This window comes from Nelumbo nucifera, chromosome 1 (genome assembly GCF_055504915.1).
Source record: "Nelumbo nucifera cultivar China Antique chromosome 1, China Antique-T2T, whole genome shotgun sequence".
Taxonomy (NCBI): domain Eukaryota; kingdom Viridiplantae; phylum Streptophyta; class Magnoliopsida; order Proteales; family Nelumbonaceae; genus Nelumbo; species Nelumbo nucifera.
The window spans coordinates 130,839,725-130,853,801 of record NC_142649.1 but is presented as its reverse complement, the minus strand read 5'-3'; the positions used below and the strand labels follow the sequence as shown (position 1 = coordinate 130,853,801).

The following is a 14,077-nucleotide window of genomic DNA, read 5'->3' as shown; positions in this document are numbered from 1 at the left end:
TAAGTGTCCAGTTTAAGGGTATTACATAGAAACATACCAAGGGAACATGAATCAAATATGTACTTTTATTCATTTACAATAAAGTCATAAAGTACATCATTCTGATTGAAGCTAAGGGCATACAAAACTGTCAAACACAACTATCAAGTCCAATGATCTTTCTGCAACCATCCAAGAACCCATCCCTTGGACCTGCAAGGCATATGAAGACTCTCTTGCAAACCCCATATGTGTCTTTTTTCTGAGGCAAGTGGTGCTTGCAGCTTCACAACAGACCCATGGTTGTTTACAAGAAAGGTTGTACAGTACTAAGCGAGTACTGCATATGAATCTACCAAGGATTCCCTGGTCCTATCGACAACCTTAAGCTTAACCCTATGTATTTTCCTCCAGGTGACATCTATCCCAAACATTCTCCTAACTTCAAGCCTAAGAACACTATTTGACATGGCAGGATCAACCCTTAATAGCCATTCGATCTTTGTTGATAGCCATGTATTTGTTGCCTCCCTATTTATAGTCACCTTGATACAACTATGTGTATCATTGAGGGTCTTCATTATGAAGCTGCCTCCATGATGGCTAAGGGATGTATGAATCCTCTAGCCATGGTCAACTGCAGCATACACTCCATTAAACCTACACTTATCATTTTTCTTTCTTTTGATCTCTATACCCTCCACCACATAATATTGTCTCAATGCTTGGCTAAATTCTTTTACATTGGTAAAGTCCATAATCCGAAATCTTAGTTTGGAAAAGTCAAAATCCACTATATTGCCCCTTTCCCTTGGACTGTCATACTCACTGATAGGTTCATAGTCAAACAAATCAGCACCACCACTATCATATACACCCTCATTACCATCACCCTCATCCGAACCCTCATGAATCCCCACCATCCGAACTCTCTTGATCCCTACCATCATCATCCGAATAATCCTCAACATTATCATCAGAATAATCCTCACCATCATCATCCCAGTAAGCCTCACCATCATCATACAAACCCTCAAATTCCCCATCATCAACATCATGATGACCATCCAGTTCCTCATCATTGTCATGGCTATGATCAACTACATTTCCTTCATCATCAACTACATAACAGTTAACATCATCATCATCATCTTGCAATTGTTCCTTCCCCTTGCCACTGCACCCATCATCCATACTAACACACTTAGCTTTGGTATAAGTAACATATAACATTATCTTATGGAGGTTCCCATGGATAACTAACACACTTAGCAAACATGTCCATCACATCATTTTCACAACCAAGAATACCTAAATGCTCCTCTAAATCCCAACCTGGTATCTTGTAGTTGATAGTCACCATGCTTCCAGGAGGTATAGGAGCCAATGAACAAAAGTCTTTCAAGATGTCTAGATAGCATATTCTATCACTATCCACATTATCTACATGTCCAATTTGACCATTTACATATGATAACTTCCCATCTGTGGTCTCCCAATGACCACCATAATTGATGATGAACATGTATTTGCTTCCATCCATCACCTACATCATAGATAGGGACAAATATAGTTACAACATAAGCTACACAATAAGTTACACAGTAAGCTACACAATAATCTACACAATAAGCTACACCCTAAGAACCATAACTTACAAAATAAGCTACACTACAACCTACAAGATAAGCTACACTATGAGCTAGAACATATAAGCATACAATGGCTAAAACATAAAATAAATTCCCCATGTGCCCTACATTTATTCACTGGTATTGACAGAAACAATGTTTCAGACATTTTACCGAGCACCTGGACCCATGTGTATGAATTAAAGCAGACACATGGGTCCTAACACACCACATATACCTAGATCTGCGAGTGGTCCCAAAAAACCTAGCTAAAAAACACATAAAAAGCCGGACCATGCCTTTGTGATGACCGAAAACGCAGGCTAGCTCAGAGAAAGTTATAAGAAAAATATTCGAATCCCACTGCAAAATAGTAAAAATTTGTAAGAAAATTATTCCAAGAACTACCTCAGAGGGACGACAACCGAAAAAAAATGACAGAAATGCATGGTTTTTCAAGAGATGTAGCAGTAGTCGTGGAAGATGATTGTGGTTCTTCTCCGCTTGAACGATGATAAATAGTGTTCGGGCGAGAATAATCCTTTAATCCTTCCCTCATTAAAGAAGGGCAAAAGCATAATTTGCAAAATAGGTTCGATCTAGTGAGAGTTAATGGAAGGGTAAAAACGTAAAATCATCTTTTTCGTCCCAATTTAACGACGATGACAATTGTTAGAAAATTTAAGAATACCACAAGTCAATAGCTAACCAGTAGGGATACCGCGTGTCATTGCTAAACAGTAGGGGTAGTTTAAGAGATTTACCCTTTTAAATTTTAAAATAATAATTTTTTTTAATTTTAATTTTTTAATATTTATCAATAAAATAATAGTTTTTAATGTTAATTCTAACATAAACCTGGTGGTGCTCCTTCTCCACAATTATTTATTTATTTAAATATCATTTTTTAATGTTTTTATTAAGAAATTAATATTTTTAAATATTTAATTTTTTTTTAATTTTTCAATTATTTTACTATCGTTTTTATTAAAACTAACATTTATTAGTTAATACTAAGTTATAGATGCCTTTTCTAAGTCAGAAAGCCTAGTAAAAAACTTTTACATGGATGTCGAGGAGGACTGAACAGGGCTGTTCATGATCTAGCATATAATGCATGTAAATATAATATAATAGTAGAAAACAGATTTGCCAAACTATCTTCTGTAATGAGCTTATTTGATGAATGCTAGCTTTCTGAGTGTGTAATTTGGAAAAAGAATATTTAGGTGAAATATCATGGGAGGTTTAAGTCATCTACCTTACCAGACGGCCAAGATCACCAGGTTTCATTTAAGTATATTACTATCGGCACTGCTTTATCTATCCCTAGGAGAAAGTGAATGTAGTGGGACGCCTAAATCAAATCAAGCTTCTCCTACTACCACTCCACCAATCAGCAATCACTGTCGATCTATCTTTCCCAAACAATAGCAATTAGAAAGGCGAGAGAGGCGCTTCCAAAGATTCCAGGGAAGATCGAAGATCGAAAGAAGAAAACCCTACTGTGTTTGTCGTCATTGTAGGGTTTCATTCCGTTTCCAGAGTTCGGTGGTGGGTTAGGGTTAGGGTTGCGTTTCTGCACTCATCCATGGCAACAGATACACAACAACAAAGTACTGCAAAATCAGGGATGAGGAAGCCCGTATTTATAAAGGTTGACCAGTTGAAGCCTGGGACTAGTGGTCATACGCTCACAGTCCAGGTATTGAGTTCGAAGACGGTGTTGCAGAAGGGCCGAGCGGCTTCTCAGCATCTTCGCCACACTCGCATCGCTGAATGTCTGGTCGGTGATGAGACCGGCACTATTATCTTCACGGCTCGCAACGATCAAGGTATACGATCCCTTTGTCGTCGATGCTCTTTCGTCGTGTTAACTTCCTTCCCTTTTATCCTGAAAATCGACTGGCTTGCCCTTTCTTCTTCTTTTCCTTTTCCTTTTCCTTTTTATTTTAATTTGTTATTTGTTTCTTCGATTTTCAAATTGATGATTAGTTCGAGAATCTCATACTTTGTCTGCATAGTACACGCATTTTCAACCCAAAGATAGGTTAGTGATCTAAGTTCTTGTTCCTACTTCCTAGGTTTTTTATGTATCTTGAAATCCAGAATCTGTGTCAAGGGAACCCTCCATCGCATTCTATATTCCTGTCTCGCAAGCCCTAGTATTATTTAAGAGCACTTCATTATAGTATTTGTTTCTTGGCTGCTTAGGTGAAGATGCCCTTTTTTTGGGGGGTTATGGTTATGGATGTCCCAATCTAGAAAATTTTCTCCTCCAGAAAACTCGCACAGATTTGTAATACCCGTTTGATGAGGCGACAAGTCAAAATGTGTGGAAGACGTTGTCTCTTTACTGGGGAGTTTAAAAATCTATTTTCTCTATGGTATAGAAGTCTATAGACGTATAGTAGTGTATCTTCCTTATGCTAATTTGAGGCCCTTATATGGCCATTGACACGGATTCGGATTAGAAAGTGGAGATGTGATGCAGCTCAGGATAGGAACTACCGAGAGCCCGTAGTCTGCTTCACAGGTAATGGCTATGGAAGAAAGCCACACGAGCAACCTGCAGAGATCAATGAAGAGAACAGAGGAATACAGAGAGAGAGAGAGATGAAAGAATTGTGGTCGTCTATTATTCCTTCCGTCTGTGCACAGCCCCTTTTATATACAGACTAACCGTTTGTGACTACCAAGAACAAGAATTGACAAAAAACAGAAATAACAATGTAACAGAGTCTCCAACTAATTCTAACTGCAATAACAATGTAACAGAGTCTCCAACTAATTCTAACTGCAATAACAATGTAACTGCAATAACAATGTAACAGAATCTCCAACTAACTCTAACGGCTCTGCATCAAATCCCCCCTCCTCAAGAACCTTTGTCCTCAAAGGTCAGAATGGGGATACTTCTGACAAAGGTCATAATAAAATTCCCAAGTGGCCTCCTTGGGTGGCAGATTCCGCCATTTAACGAGCACTTTTGTGGCAGCAACATTCCCCCGTTTAACAAGTTGTCTATCCAAAATAGCTTCGGGTATCTTTGGAACAGTAGGATCCATCATAAAAGGAGGCACGTCCGAAGGAACAGGAGAAGAAATACAACAACACTTCAACTGAGAAACATGGAAGATGTCGAGGTCAGAATGGGGATACTTCTGACAAAGGTCATAATAAAATTCCCAAGTGGCCTCCTCGGGTGGCAGATTATGCCATTTAACGAGCACCTTTGTAGCAGCAACATTCCCCCGTTTAACAAGTTGTCTATCCAAAATAGCTTCGGGTATCTTTGGAACTATAGGATCCATCATAAAAGGAGGCACATCCGAAGGAACAGGAGAAGAAACACGACAACACTTCAACTGAGAAACGTGGAAGATGTCGTGTATTTGAGCACCTACAGGAAGTTCAAGTTTATAAGCAACAACCCCAATTCTGTCAAGAATTTTGTAGGGACCATAGTACTTGGGTTGAAGCTTGTGATAAGGCTGCCCTGCAACTGTCGTTTGCCTATATGGCTGCAACTTTAAAAATACCAAATCTCCAATCTGAAACTCCCTTTCACTGCGATTTTTATTTGCCAACTGAAGCATTCGATTTTGGGCCCTCTGCAAATGAAATTTAAGAGTCTTCAGCGTAGCCTCTTGTTGCTGCAAACTACGATCAACCTCAGCATTCTTCGATTCATCGGGCAAATATGGCAAGTGGAGTGGTGGAGGCTGCCCATAAACAATTTCATAGGGAGTAGCTTGAGCAGAGGAATGGAATGTGGTATTATACCACCATTCCGCAAGCGGTAACCAGTTGCTCCATGTAGCTGGATATTCATGGCACATGCACCTTAAGTATGTTTCCAGACAACGGTTAACAACTTCAGTTTGCCCATCCGTTTGTGGATGATAAGCAGAAGAACGCAGCAGATCAACACCTTGTAACTTGAAAAGCTCATTCCAGAAATCAGAGAGGAAAACTGTATCACGGTCAGATACAATAGAGTCAGGAAGACCATGAAGCTTGAACACTTCACTGAGGTAGATTTGAGCTACCTGCAAGGCAGTATAAGGATGCCAAAGGGCCATAAAATGTGCTGCTTTACTGAGGCGATCTACTACAACAAATATAACATCCTTCCCAAAAGAAGAAGGTAATCCTTCAATGAAATCCATTGAAATGGAGGACCAGACAGTCGCAGGTATGGGAAGTGGTTGTAAGAACCCAAGATAAGCTGAAGCATCATATTTGCAGGTTTGATAAGTTTGGCAAGCTCTTACGTACTGCTGCACATCTCTATTCAATCCTTTCCAATAGAAAAGTGATTTAAGCCTTTTCAATGTAGCATCTTTCCCTGAGCGTCCCCCAAGTGGTGAGTCATGCATCCACTATAAAAGGAGTTGTTTAAGTGCAGGAAAGTCCCCAACAACCAGCTTGCCATTTTTGCGCAGCTGCCCATTACACCAAGTATAGCCAGGGTGGTTATTGGGTTGCTGCTGAATATCATCAATCAGTTTTTGGAGTACTGGATCATTAGCCCAAGCTTGCTGTAGTTTGGAATACAAATCAGTATCAATGGTATCCAAAGCCAGTTGAAGAAGTTCAGAATTGGGTAGCCGAGAAAGAGCATCCGCAACTTTATTTTCTTGACCCTTTTTATATTGTATCTCAAGGTCATACCCCATTAGTTTAGCCATAATATCCTGCTGAGCAGGAGTAGAAATTTTTTGCTCCAAAAGATATTTAATACTCTTTTGATCTGTTTTAATAATGAACTGTCGATTGAGCAGATAAGTGCTCCATTTCTGAATTGCAAACAAGACAGCCATGAGCTCTCTTTCATACACAGATTTCCTTTGATGCAGAGGACTTAGCGTGCGACTAATGCAAGCAATAGGGTGGTGATCTTGCATCAGAACAACACCGATTCCCACCCCTGATGCATCCGTCTCAATGACAAAAGGTTTATTGAAGTCTGGGAGAGCTAATACAGGCGCAGAACATAGGGCCTCTTTCAGTTTATCAAAGGCCTGTTGTGCTTCAGCAGTCCATACAAACTGATCTCTTTTTAGTAAATAAGTGAGGGGCTTAGCTATAAGACCATAGTGCTGCACAAAACGCCTGTAGTATCCTGATAAACCCAAGAATCCTCTTAACTGTTTAAGTGTTGTGGGAGATGGCCAATTACGCACATCAGCTACTTTGCTAGGATCTGTAGAAACACCTTTGGCAGAAATGAAGTGACCAAGATACTCCACTTGTGAAGCAGCAAAGGAACACTTGCTCTTCTTGATATAAAGAGAATTAGTGTGGTGTCTCTGGAAGACTAACTCCAAGTGTTGAAGATGAGCTTGCAAGCTTCGGCTATAGACAAGGATATCATCAAAGAAAACTAATATAAACTTCCTAAGATAAGGTTTGAAAATGTGATTCATCAACTTTTGAAATGAAGAGGGAGCATTAGTGAGTCCAAATGGCATCACTAAGAATTCATAATGGCCATCATGAGTCTTAAAAGCTGTCTTATATACATCGTTCTTGTGCATACGTAATTGGTGGTACCCAGATCTGAGGTCCAACTTTGAAAAGATATTTGCACCTCCCAACTCATCCAACAAATCATCCAAAAGAGGAATTGGAAATTTATCTTTAACAGTTTTACTATTAAGCTCCTTGTAATCTATACAAAGCCTCCACGTACCATCTTTCTTGCCTACCAATACAACCGGCGATGCATATGGACTGACACTTGCTTGTATAATTCCCTAATCAAGCATTTCATTCATTAGTTTTTCTATAATAGTTTTTTGCAATGAAGGGTATCTATATGGCCTTTTATTGACAGGTAAAGCCCCCGGTTCCATAGGTATTCGATGGTCAAACCCTTCCCTATAAGGAGGTAGTCCCCCAGGTTCATCAAACAAAGAAGCATACTTGTTCAACAGTTGTTCGACTGCCTCAGGTAGTGCAGAATGTTCAGCAAAAATAGAAAACAGAGAAGAAGTTACCATATTAGAATTGTCTCCTAGTGGACATAATTGGAGCAGTGCTGACTGGCCTCCTTGTAACAATGACTTAGACAGTTGTTTACCATCAGCATGCTTCAGTTTGCTGGCAGTTGCACCTCTAAGCACATGTTTCTTGCCCTCTACCTTAAATTCCATCTTCAGTTGTTGAAAATCCCAGACTATAGGCCCCAATGTGGACAACCACTGAATTCCCGATACCACATCACAAAATCCTAGAGGCAATACCATGCAATCTGTAGTGAAGGTAGTACTCTGAATCTGCCATGAGAATTTCTTGCAAATGGCTGTAACGAAGACCTTATTTCCATCAGCTACAAATACTGCCATAGGTTTGATTGCTACCGCCTTACATCCTAGTTTCTTCACAACTTGTTCATCTACAAAGTTGTGAGTACTCCCACTGTCAATCAAAATTTGCAAGGGTTGTTTATTATAATAACCAGTAGTCCGCATAGTTTGAAAGTGAGAATTCCCAGTTATGGCATTGACAAAAATACAAGGGCCAATTGTCTCATCTCCAATGCATTCCTCGACATTATTGTCCTTCTCCTCTCCTTCATTTAGCTCAACCACATACAACTGTGCTTTCTTGTGTTTTAATTGATGGCCGGGAGTAAATGGTTCATCACAGAACATACACAATCCTCTAGCCCTTCTCTCTGCCATCTCAGCTGTTCTATAGACCTTGGGTGGTTTATCAAGAATAGGCATGTTCCGACTCTTGCTGGGTAATGGCATTGATGGGTGCACAAGACTCTGTTTGGATGGCAGAGCCATTGAAGGAGTAGCAGGGCGCAACTGTGACTGCCCATAAGTAGATGGCTTTGAGAAGCGATTTTTGTTACGGGAGTATTTTGAATGTTTATACTCCCGCACAGATTCGAAAAGCTTCGCAAGATTCGCTGCTTGCTGCACTGTTGTGGGGTGGAACATCCTTACATGCATTTGAGTCTCGTACTCTAATCCAGTAATAAAACAACTCACCTTATACTCCTCCGTTAAATCTACTCTGGTCAAGATGTTTTCGAATTGATCCATATAATCCATGACAGACCCCGTTTGCTTGAGAGACATCAACTCCGACATAGGATCGTCGAACGCAGGTCCAAAACGACCTGCAACAGCTTTAGCATAGTCTTCCCAATTCATCGGCTCCGTTGTCAGCCTTGATTTTATCAAGGCGTGATGCCACTGGAGAGCTTTTCCCTCTAAATGGATCGCAACCAATTTAACTTTAACGGCCGATGATGTGTTGTCCAGAGAGAAAAATTGATCACACTTGTATAGCCAGCCCTTCACATTTTCTCCATTAAACTTTGGAAAATCAACCTTCGTCAATCTAGTCGAAAAGGGAAGAATCAGTGGAATGGCCGTCTGCATGGTTGCTTCTTGGACATTCTCTGCCGGAATTCTCCCCTGATTGTTCTTGCTTATCCCTCAATTGTTGATTAGCTAAGGCTGCGATCATGTCCCGCAACCCAGCGATGGTCTGCTCCAACTTGGCGTGAGATTCCTTCATCTTCTTTGTCAAAGACTCCTCCACCTCACGAATAGAAGTTTGCTGTCTGGTTGAGTCCGCCATGGCCAAGGTTCGTTCAATGGCTTTGATACCAATGATGCAGCTCAGGATAGGAACTACCGAGAGCCCGTAGTCTGCTTTACAGGTATGGCTATGGAAGAAAGCCACACGAGCAACCTGCAGAGATCAATGAAGAGAACAGAGGAATACAGAGAGAGAGAGATGAAAGAATTGTGGTCGTCTATTATTCCTTCCGTCTGTGCACAGCCCCTTTTATATACAGACTAACCGTTTGTGACTACCAAGAACAAGAATTGACAAAAAACAGAAATAACAATGTAACAGAGTCTCCAACTAATTCTAACTGCAATAACAATGTAACTGCAATAACAATGTAACAGAGTCTCCAACTAATTCTAACTGCAATAACAATGTAACAGAGTCTCCAACTAATTCTAACTGCAATAACAATGTAACTGCAATAACAATGTAACAGAATCTCCAACTAACTCTAACTGCTCTGCATCAAGATGAACTACTTAAGTGACTGGGCTTAGATATATCTGTAGTATTTTTATTGGCAACTTATAAGTCCATTCATTTTGTTAATAGATTCCATTGTATGGTTTTTCATTTAACAGATTCTCTGAACCCTCCGATTCTCTACATAGAAGTTTGACAAAAATTGATATGGTGTGGGTTTGAAAGGGATTCTAATCCAACAGTCTAGCATGGACTGCATCTCTTGAAGATGTTATTTCATTCCTTTCCTGCAAATCTATAAATTCATCTTTTTGTGCAAGACACTAGACCCAACTATTATTCTTATAAATCAAACTAGAATATTTTTATTAGGACGATATTGCTTCACTGTGCAGCATTTTAGGAATTAAAAAAATTAAAAACATGTACCAAAATGAATTTAGCCAAAAAATGAAACTTGTAATTGGGTGATACCCTGTACATTTTTTTATGAAATGAATTTATACTTTAACTTTCTAAAAGACAAGAATTTAGCAAAGTAGCCAGCATTGGGATGCTGAGATGAACAAGTGATGAGACTTCGAGGGATGAAAGTGTGACTTGTAGTAACTCCTTTGGTCATTCCAATTGGCCACAAGATGAGGGAGCTGATTCTATTATTTGTGGAAATTCAATCAATGCACTAGTTAAGGGAAACGGATTGCTGCAAGTTGAAGTTTTGGAGAAGGAAAAAACAAAAGGGAGCATGGTTTGCATCTTCTTAACAAAAATCTGATTTTTTTTTTTTAAATTAGAGAACAAGATGAAACCCTCAGGCTCAAAGATTAGAAGGTGAATAAGACTTGTCATCCTCTGAAAATTACAATTTGGTTACCCAGTCAGTAATTTGGTGTGAATATGCATTCTGTGGTTTGCCAAATATTTTTAACACTGAATGCTCACACTAGCTAACTAACATCTGTTTGTGTGTGCATGCATCACTAGACCTGTTGCATGAGTCTGTATCTCATTGGAAAAGCGTAAATATTTAGAGGACTTTTCATCTCTGAACTTAGGTAAACAAGGTCAATGATATGTACATGCATGGATATGTAATATGTTTACAGTTTTCTACATGTATGTATCTGTTTTGGCAATTTTTCCATGTTCCTCATACCTAGAATTACACCTAGAGCTACCCTTACTCATATAGTGTCTAAAACTGCCGTGAATGTAAGCAATCCTATCCATCGGACTGAGGTCCCCACCTATTGGTATCACTGATAAGTGATAACATTGTGGAGTTAATCAACTGTTAACAAAAGATATATCTTTTCCTATGAAAAAAGAGTCTAAATGGTTGATAAACATGACTTGTTATTTTATTTCACGATGTGCTCCTACCAACACAACTACTTCAGCTCTGGCCGAGCACATTACCTGCTTGTTTTCCTTTGAATCATAGTTGCAAACTTAGCATAGTGTTTTTTATACTGTACTGAAAAGCAAGTGGTTAACCAAAAAAAAGTAAGTGTTAAACTAGCAACTATAACGTTATGCTTTTCATTTGTGATTCATCTCTTTTACGGGCTTCAACCAATTTTTGCACCTAATTTTGTATTACATAACATTAGTTGTAAACTTTTAACAGGTTTTTTTCTGTATGATTGGCCTGAATTTGGTAGGACCATTTTATTAGAGTGACTACCCCATTAAGGTGGCAACTGGTACTTTGGTAAGGTCTCTGGCTGGTTGTAGCCGAAACTTGGGATTGGATCCTGCCTTGACCAGTGTCCAGGGGGATCATGTTCATGGATTTGGGGGATGGGCTACCCCCCCTTATGGAAAATGTTTGGATTTTATTTAAAATAATTAACAAGGGCATGCGGGCATGTTTATTGCCTTTAGCAATCATCCAACTTCCATCCTTTTGTTTCTTTTTGTAGGATGTATTGGGGAGACATAGATGTTCAGTTCATGTTATGACTTATGATTTAAGTTGGGTTTCCTCAAGTTTATATTATTTAATGTTGACAATGGTTTTCTGTTATGGGCAGTTGATTTGATGAAGCCAGGTATCAGTGTGAATCTGCGCAATGCAAAGATCGATATGTTTAAGGGGTCTATGAGGTTGGCAGTTGACAAATGGGGCCGTGTTGAGGTCACAGAACCGGCTTCATTCATAGTTAAGGACGATAACAATCTGTCTCTAGTGGAGTATGAACTGGTTAATGTCGTGGAAGAGTGACTAGGGTCTTTTTGCCATTGACGTTTGGAGATCCAAAGGAAGCCTTTTCAAGCCCTTTGATGGCTCGTTTAATTCTTGTTCTCCGAATTGGTCATGAGCTGCTAATGAGGTGAAGTTTTGAATGGAAGAACAGTTTGGAGTTGGCATACAGATCTTATTGCAACCGACAATGTTTTTCTCCTTAGTATTTACTATTATGAAGAAAGTAATAGTTTAGTAATAGTGCCTGATACTATGGTCATACGGTCATACGGTGCTTATTGGTTGAACAGAAAAGAATCTATTGTTGGCATAGAGTACATTTTGGTGGAACAGAAAAACTTATTGGTGATACTTGATAATGATATAATCTTATTTCTTTAAATTTTTGGTCTAACCGGTTCTGATTTCAAATTTTTCACCCCATGTACCAGCTTCTAAGTGTAAGTACAAAAAAAAAAAAAACAGCTTCTAATAGCGGAAGTTGATTTGTGAAACTGTTTGATGTGTGATTCCTTTATTTTGTTGTGCAATTCTTTTTGGGTAGTATCGTACCATGTCTATATGCACGTCTGATGTTTTCCGGTTTGCACATGTTTTGGGGTTTGTTTTCTGGGTCCCGAGGTCCCTTATTTGCGTACTGTGGGAGATAGCCGTGGAGCCTGGAGTTGGGGGGTCGGGGGTTCTCCACCCGAGGTTAGAGTCAGAGACTCAGACTCATCTCGTCATCTTCAAACATTTGCTGTGCAAGACACAGCAATTATAGGAATAGCCTTTTACAAGGGTTCTTAGAAAAGGCTACACAGTCTACAGAGGGCGCTCCATATGTGAGATGTACATGTGGGGCGCAGATGTGATTTCGAAAGGGGGGCCGTGTATTTGGATTAGTTGAACGTTTTAATAGGCTGTGGAATCAATTGCAAGGTTTTGTGCCAAATGGCTGTGGAATCATTTATAAGGTTTTGTGCCAATAATAAATTCATGGCCCCATTGTATTTAATGCTGGCATGAGATCTAATAATTGGTTTCACAGCCTGCTGAACAGTTAAAGCGTTCAGCTAAACCTTACTCTAGTCAAAGAGAATAATGATCTGTCTCTAGTGAAGAATCCCTGAAATTTTTATGGTCAATTCTGAAAAAGACTGTTCCTATTATTGACCCTGGAATAAACCTCATCAAGTTAGGTATAGGGCGGGTTCTAAGTTTTTCATTGGAGCTGCCCATTCTCACCCCTCACCCCAATGCTGTATTATAGGGTCAGTGACAATTACCCTCCTGAACTTTCATACAAAATCCCCTTAAAACTTTCACTGGCAGAGGCCCTTTTAATTGTTTTGTTTTGTGCTGTGGTTGAGGGGGGTGGGGGGAAAGCACTTGCAATAAAGGGATTAAAAAGTTATTATTAAAATAAAGGAAAAATCTAATAATGCCAGAGAGCTTTAACCAACACCAGATTGGCTATTACTGCATTTTCTTACTTGAAATAGCATTCATATATGATATGACAATACATATTTCTCAGAAATTTGTAAATCCTAACCACAACAGCAACGAAATACCATTGTACCCAACACCTTCTAATTTTCCTTTATGGTGGTCCTGGTTTGTTCATTCAAACTAGTGAATGACCCCATATTAAGTACGGGGAAGTTAATTATATATATATGAATAAACATTAATAGTTTTTATTACCATTTTTTATTATTATTTATAAACTGTCATTTTTAAGACATTCACACAGTCTATGGGTCTCACATAAATTGACTCTTATATCTCAAACCCGTAAAATTATACAGGTCATTAAATTCAACTTGAACCGTTTATTACTTTAATTTAACCATTCTCATTATTATTATTAATTTATTTTAGTATTTAATTTAGTTTTTTTTATATAGTAATAATAATAACTAAATTTGTAATTATTTAAATATTTACTTAAAATATTTTTTCCAACCGAGTATAATTATTATAAAATAGATTTGTTAGTTCATATTTTGCATTTAAGAATAAACATTAATGATTTGGCTTAACAATTTTAATGATTTTTAATAAATATTGATTCTTATTTAAGGTTTAATTACTGTATTTGGTAATTATTATGGGGCATGCTTTGAATAAACATTAATGATTGTTATTTTGTTTTTTATTATTTACTTAATTAAGTACTTGATGATTGTTATTATTATTAATTATTTTTATAAATAATTGATTGTTATTATTATTTACTTAATCC

General features: G+C 38.5%; 1 protein-coding gene across 1 annotated transcript; it reads left to right on the top strand.

The window, feature by feature from the left end:
• The first annotated feature begins 2,961 nt into the window (after positions 1 to 2,961).
• Positions 2,962 to 12,229, top strand: LOC104608157 (uncharacterized protein At4g28440). Its single transcript, XM_010274050.3, has 2 exons — positions 2,962 to 3,445; positions 11,675 to 12,229. The coding sequence occupies exons 1-2, from the start codon at positions 3,202 to 3,204 to the stop codon at positions 11,863 to 11,865; spliced, it is 435 nt and encodes a 144-aa protein (XP_010272352.1). The 5' UTR covers positions 2,962 to 3,201; the 3' UTR covers positions 11,866 to 12,229.
• The last annotated feature ends 1,848 nt before the right edge of the window (positions 12,230 to 14,077 follow it).

Excerpts from the sequence above, each read along its gene's own strand:
- LOC104608157 (XM_010274050.3), top strand. The coding sequence starts at position 3,202 with ATGGCAACAGATACACAACAACAAAGTACTGCAAAATCAGGGATGAGG. Across the intron at positions 3,446-11,674 it reads CACGGCTCGCAACGATCAAG|TTGATTTGATGAAGCCAGGT; the intron begins GTATACGATCCC and ends TGTTATGGGCAG.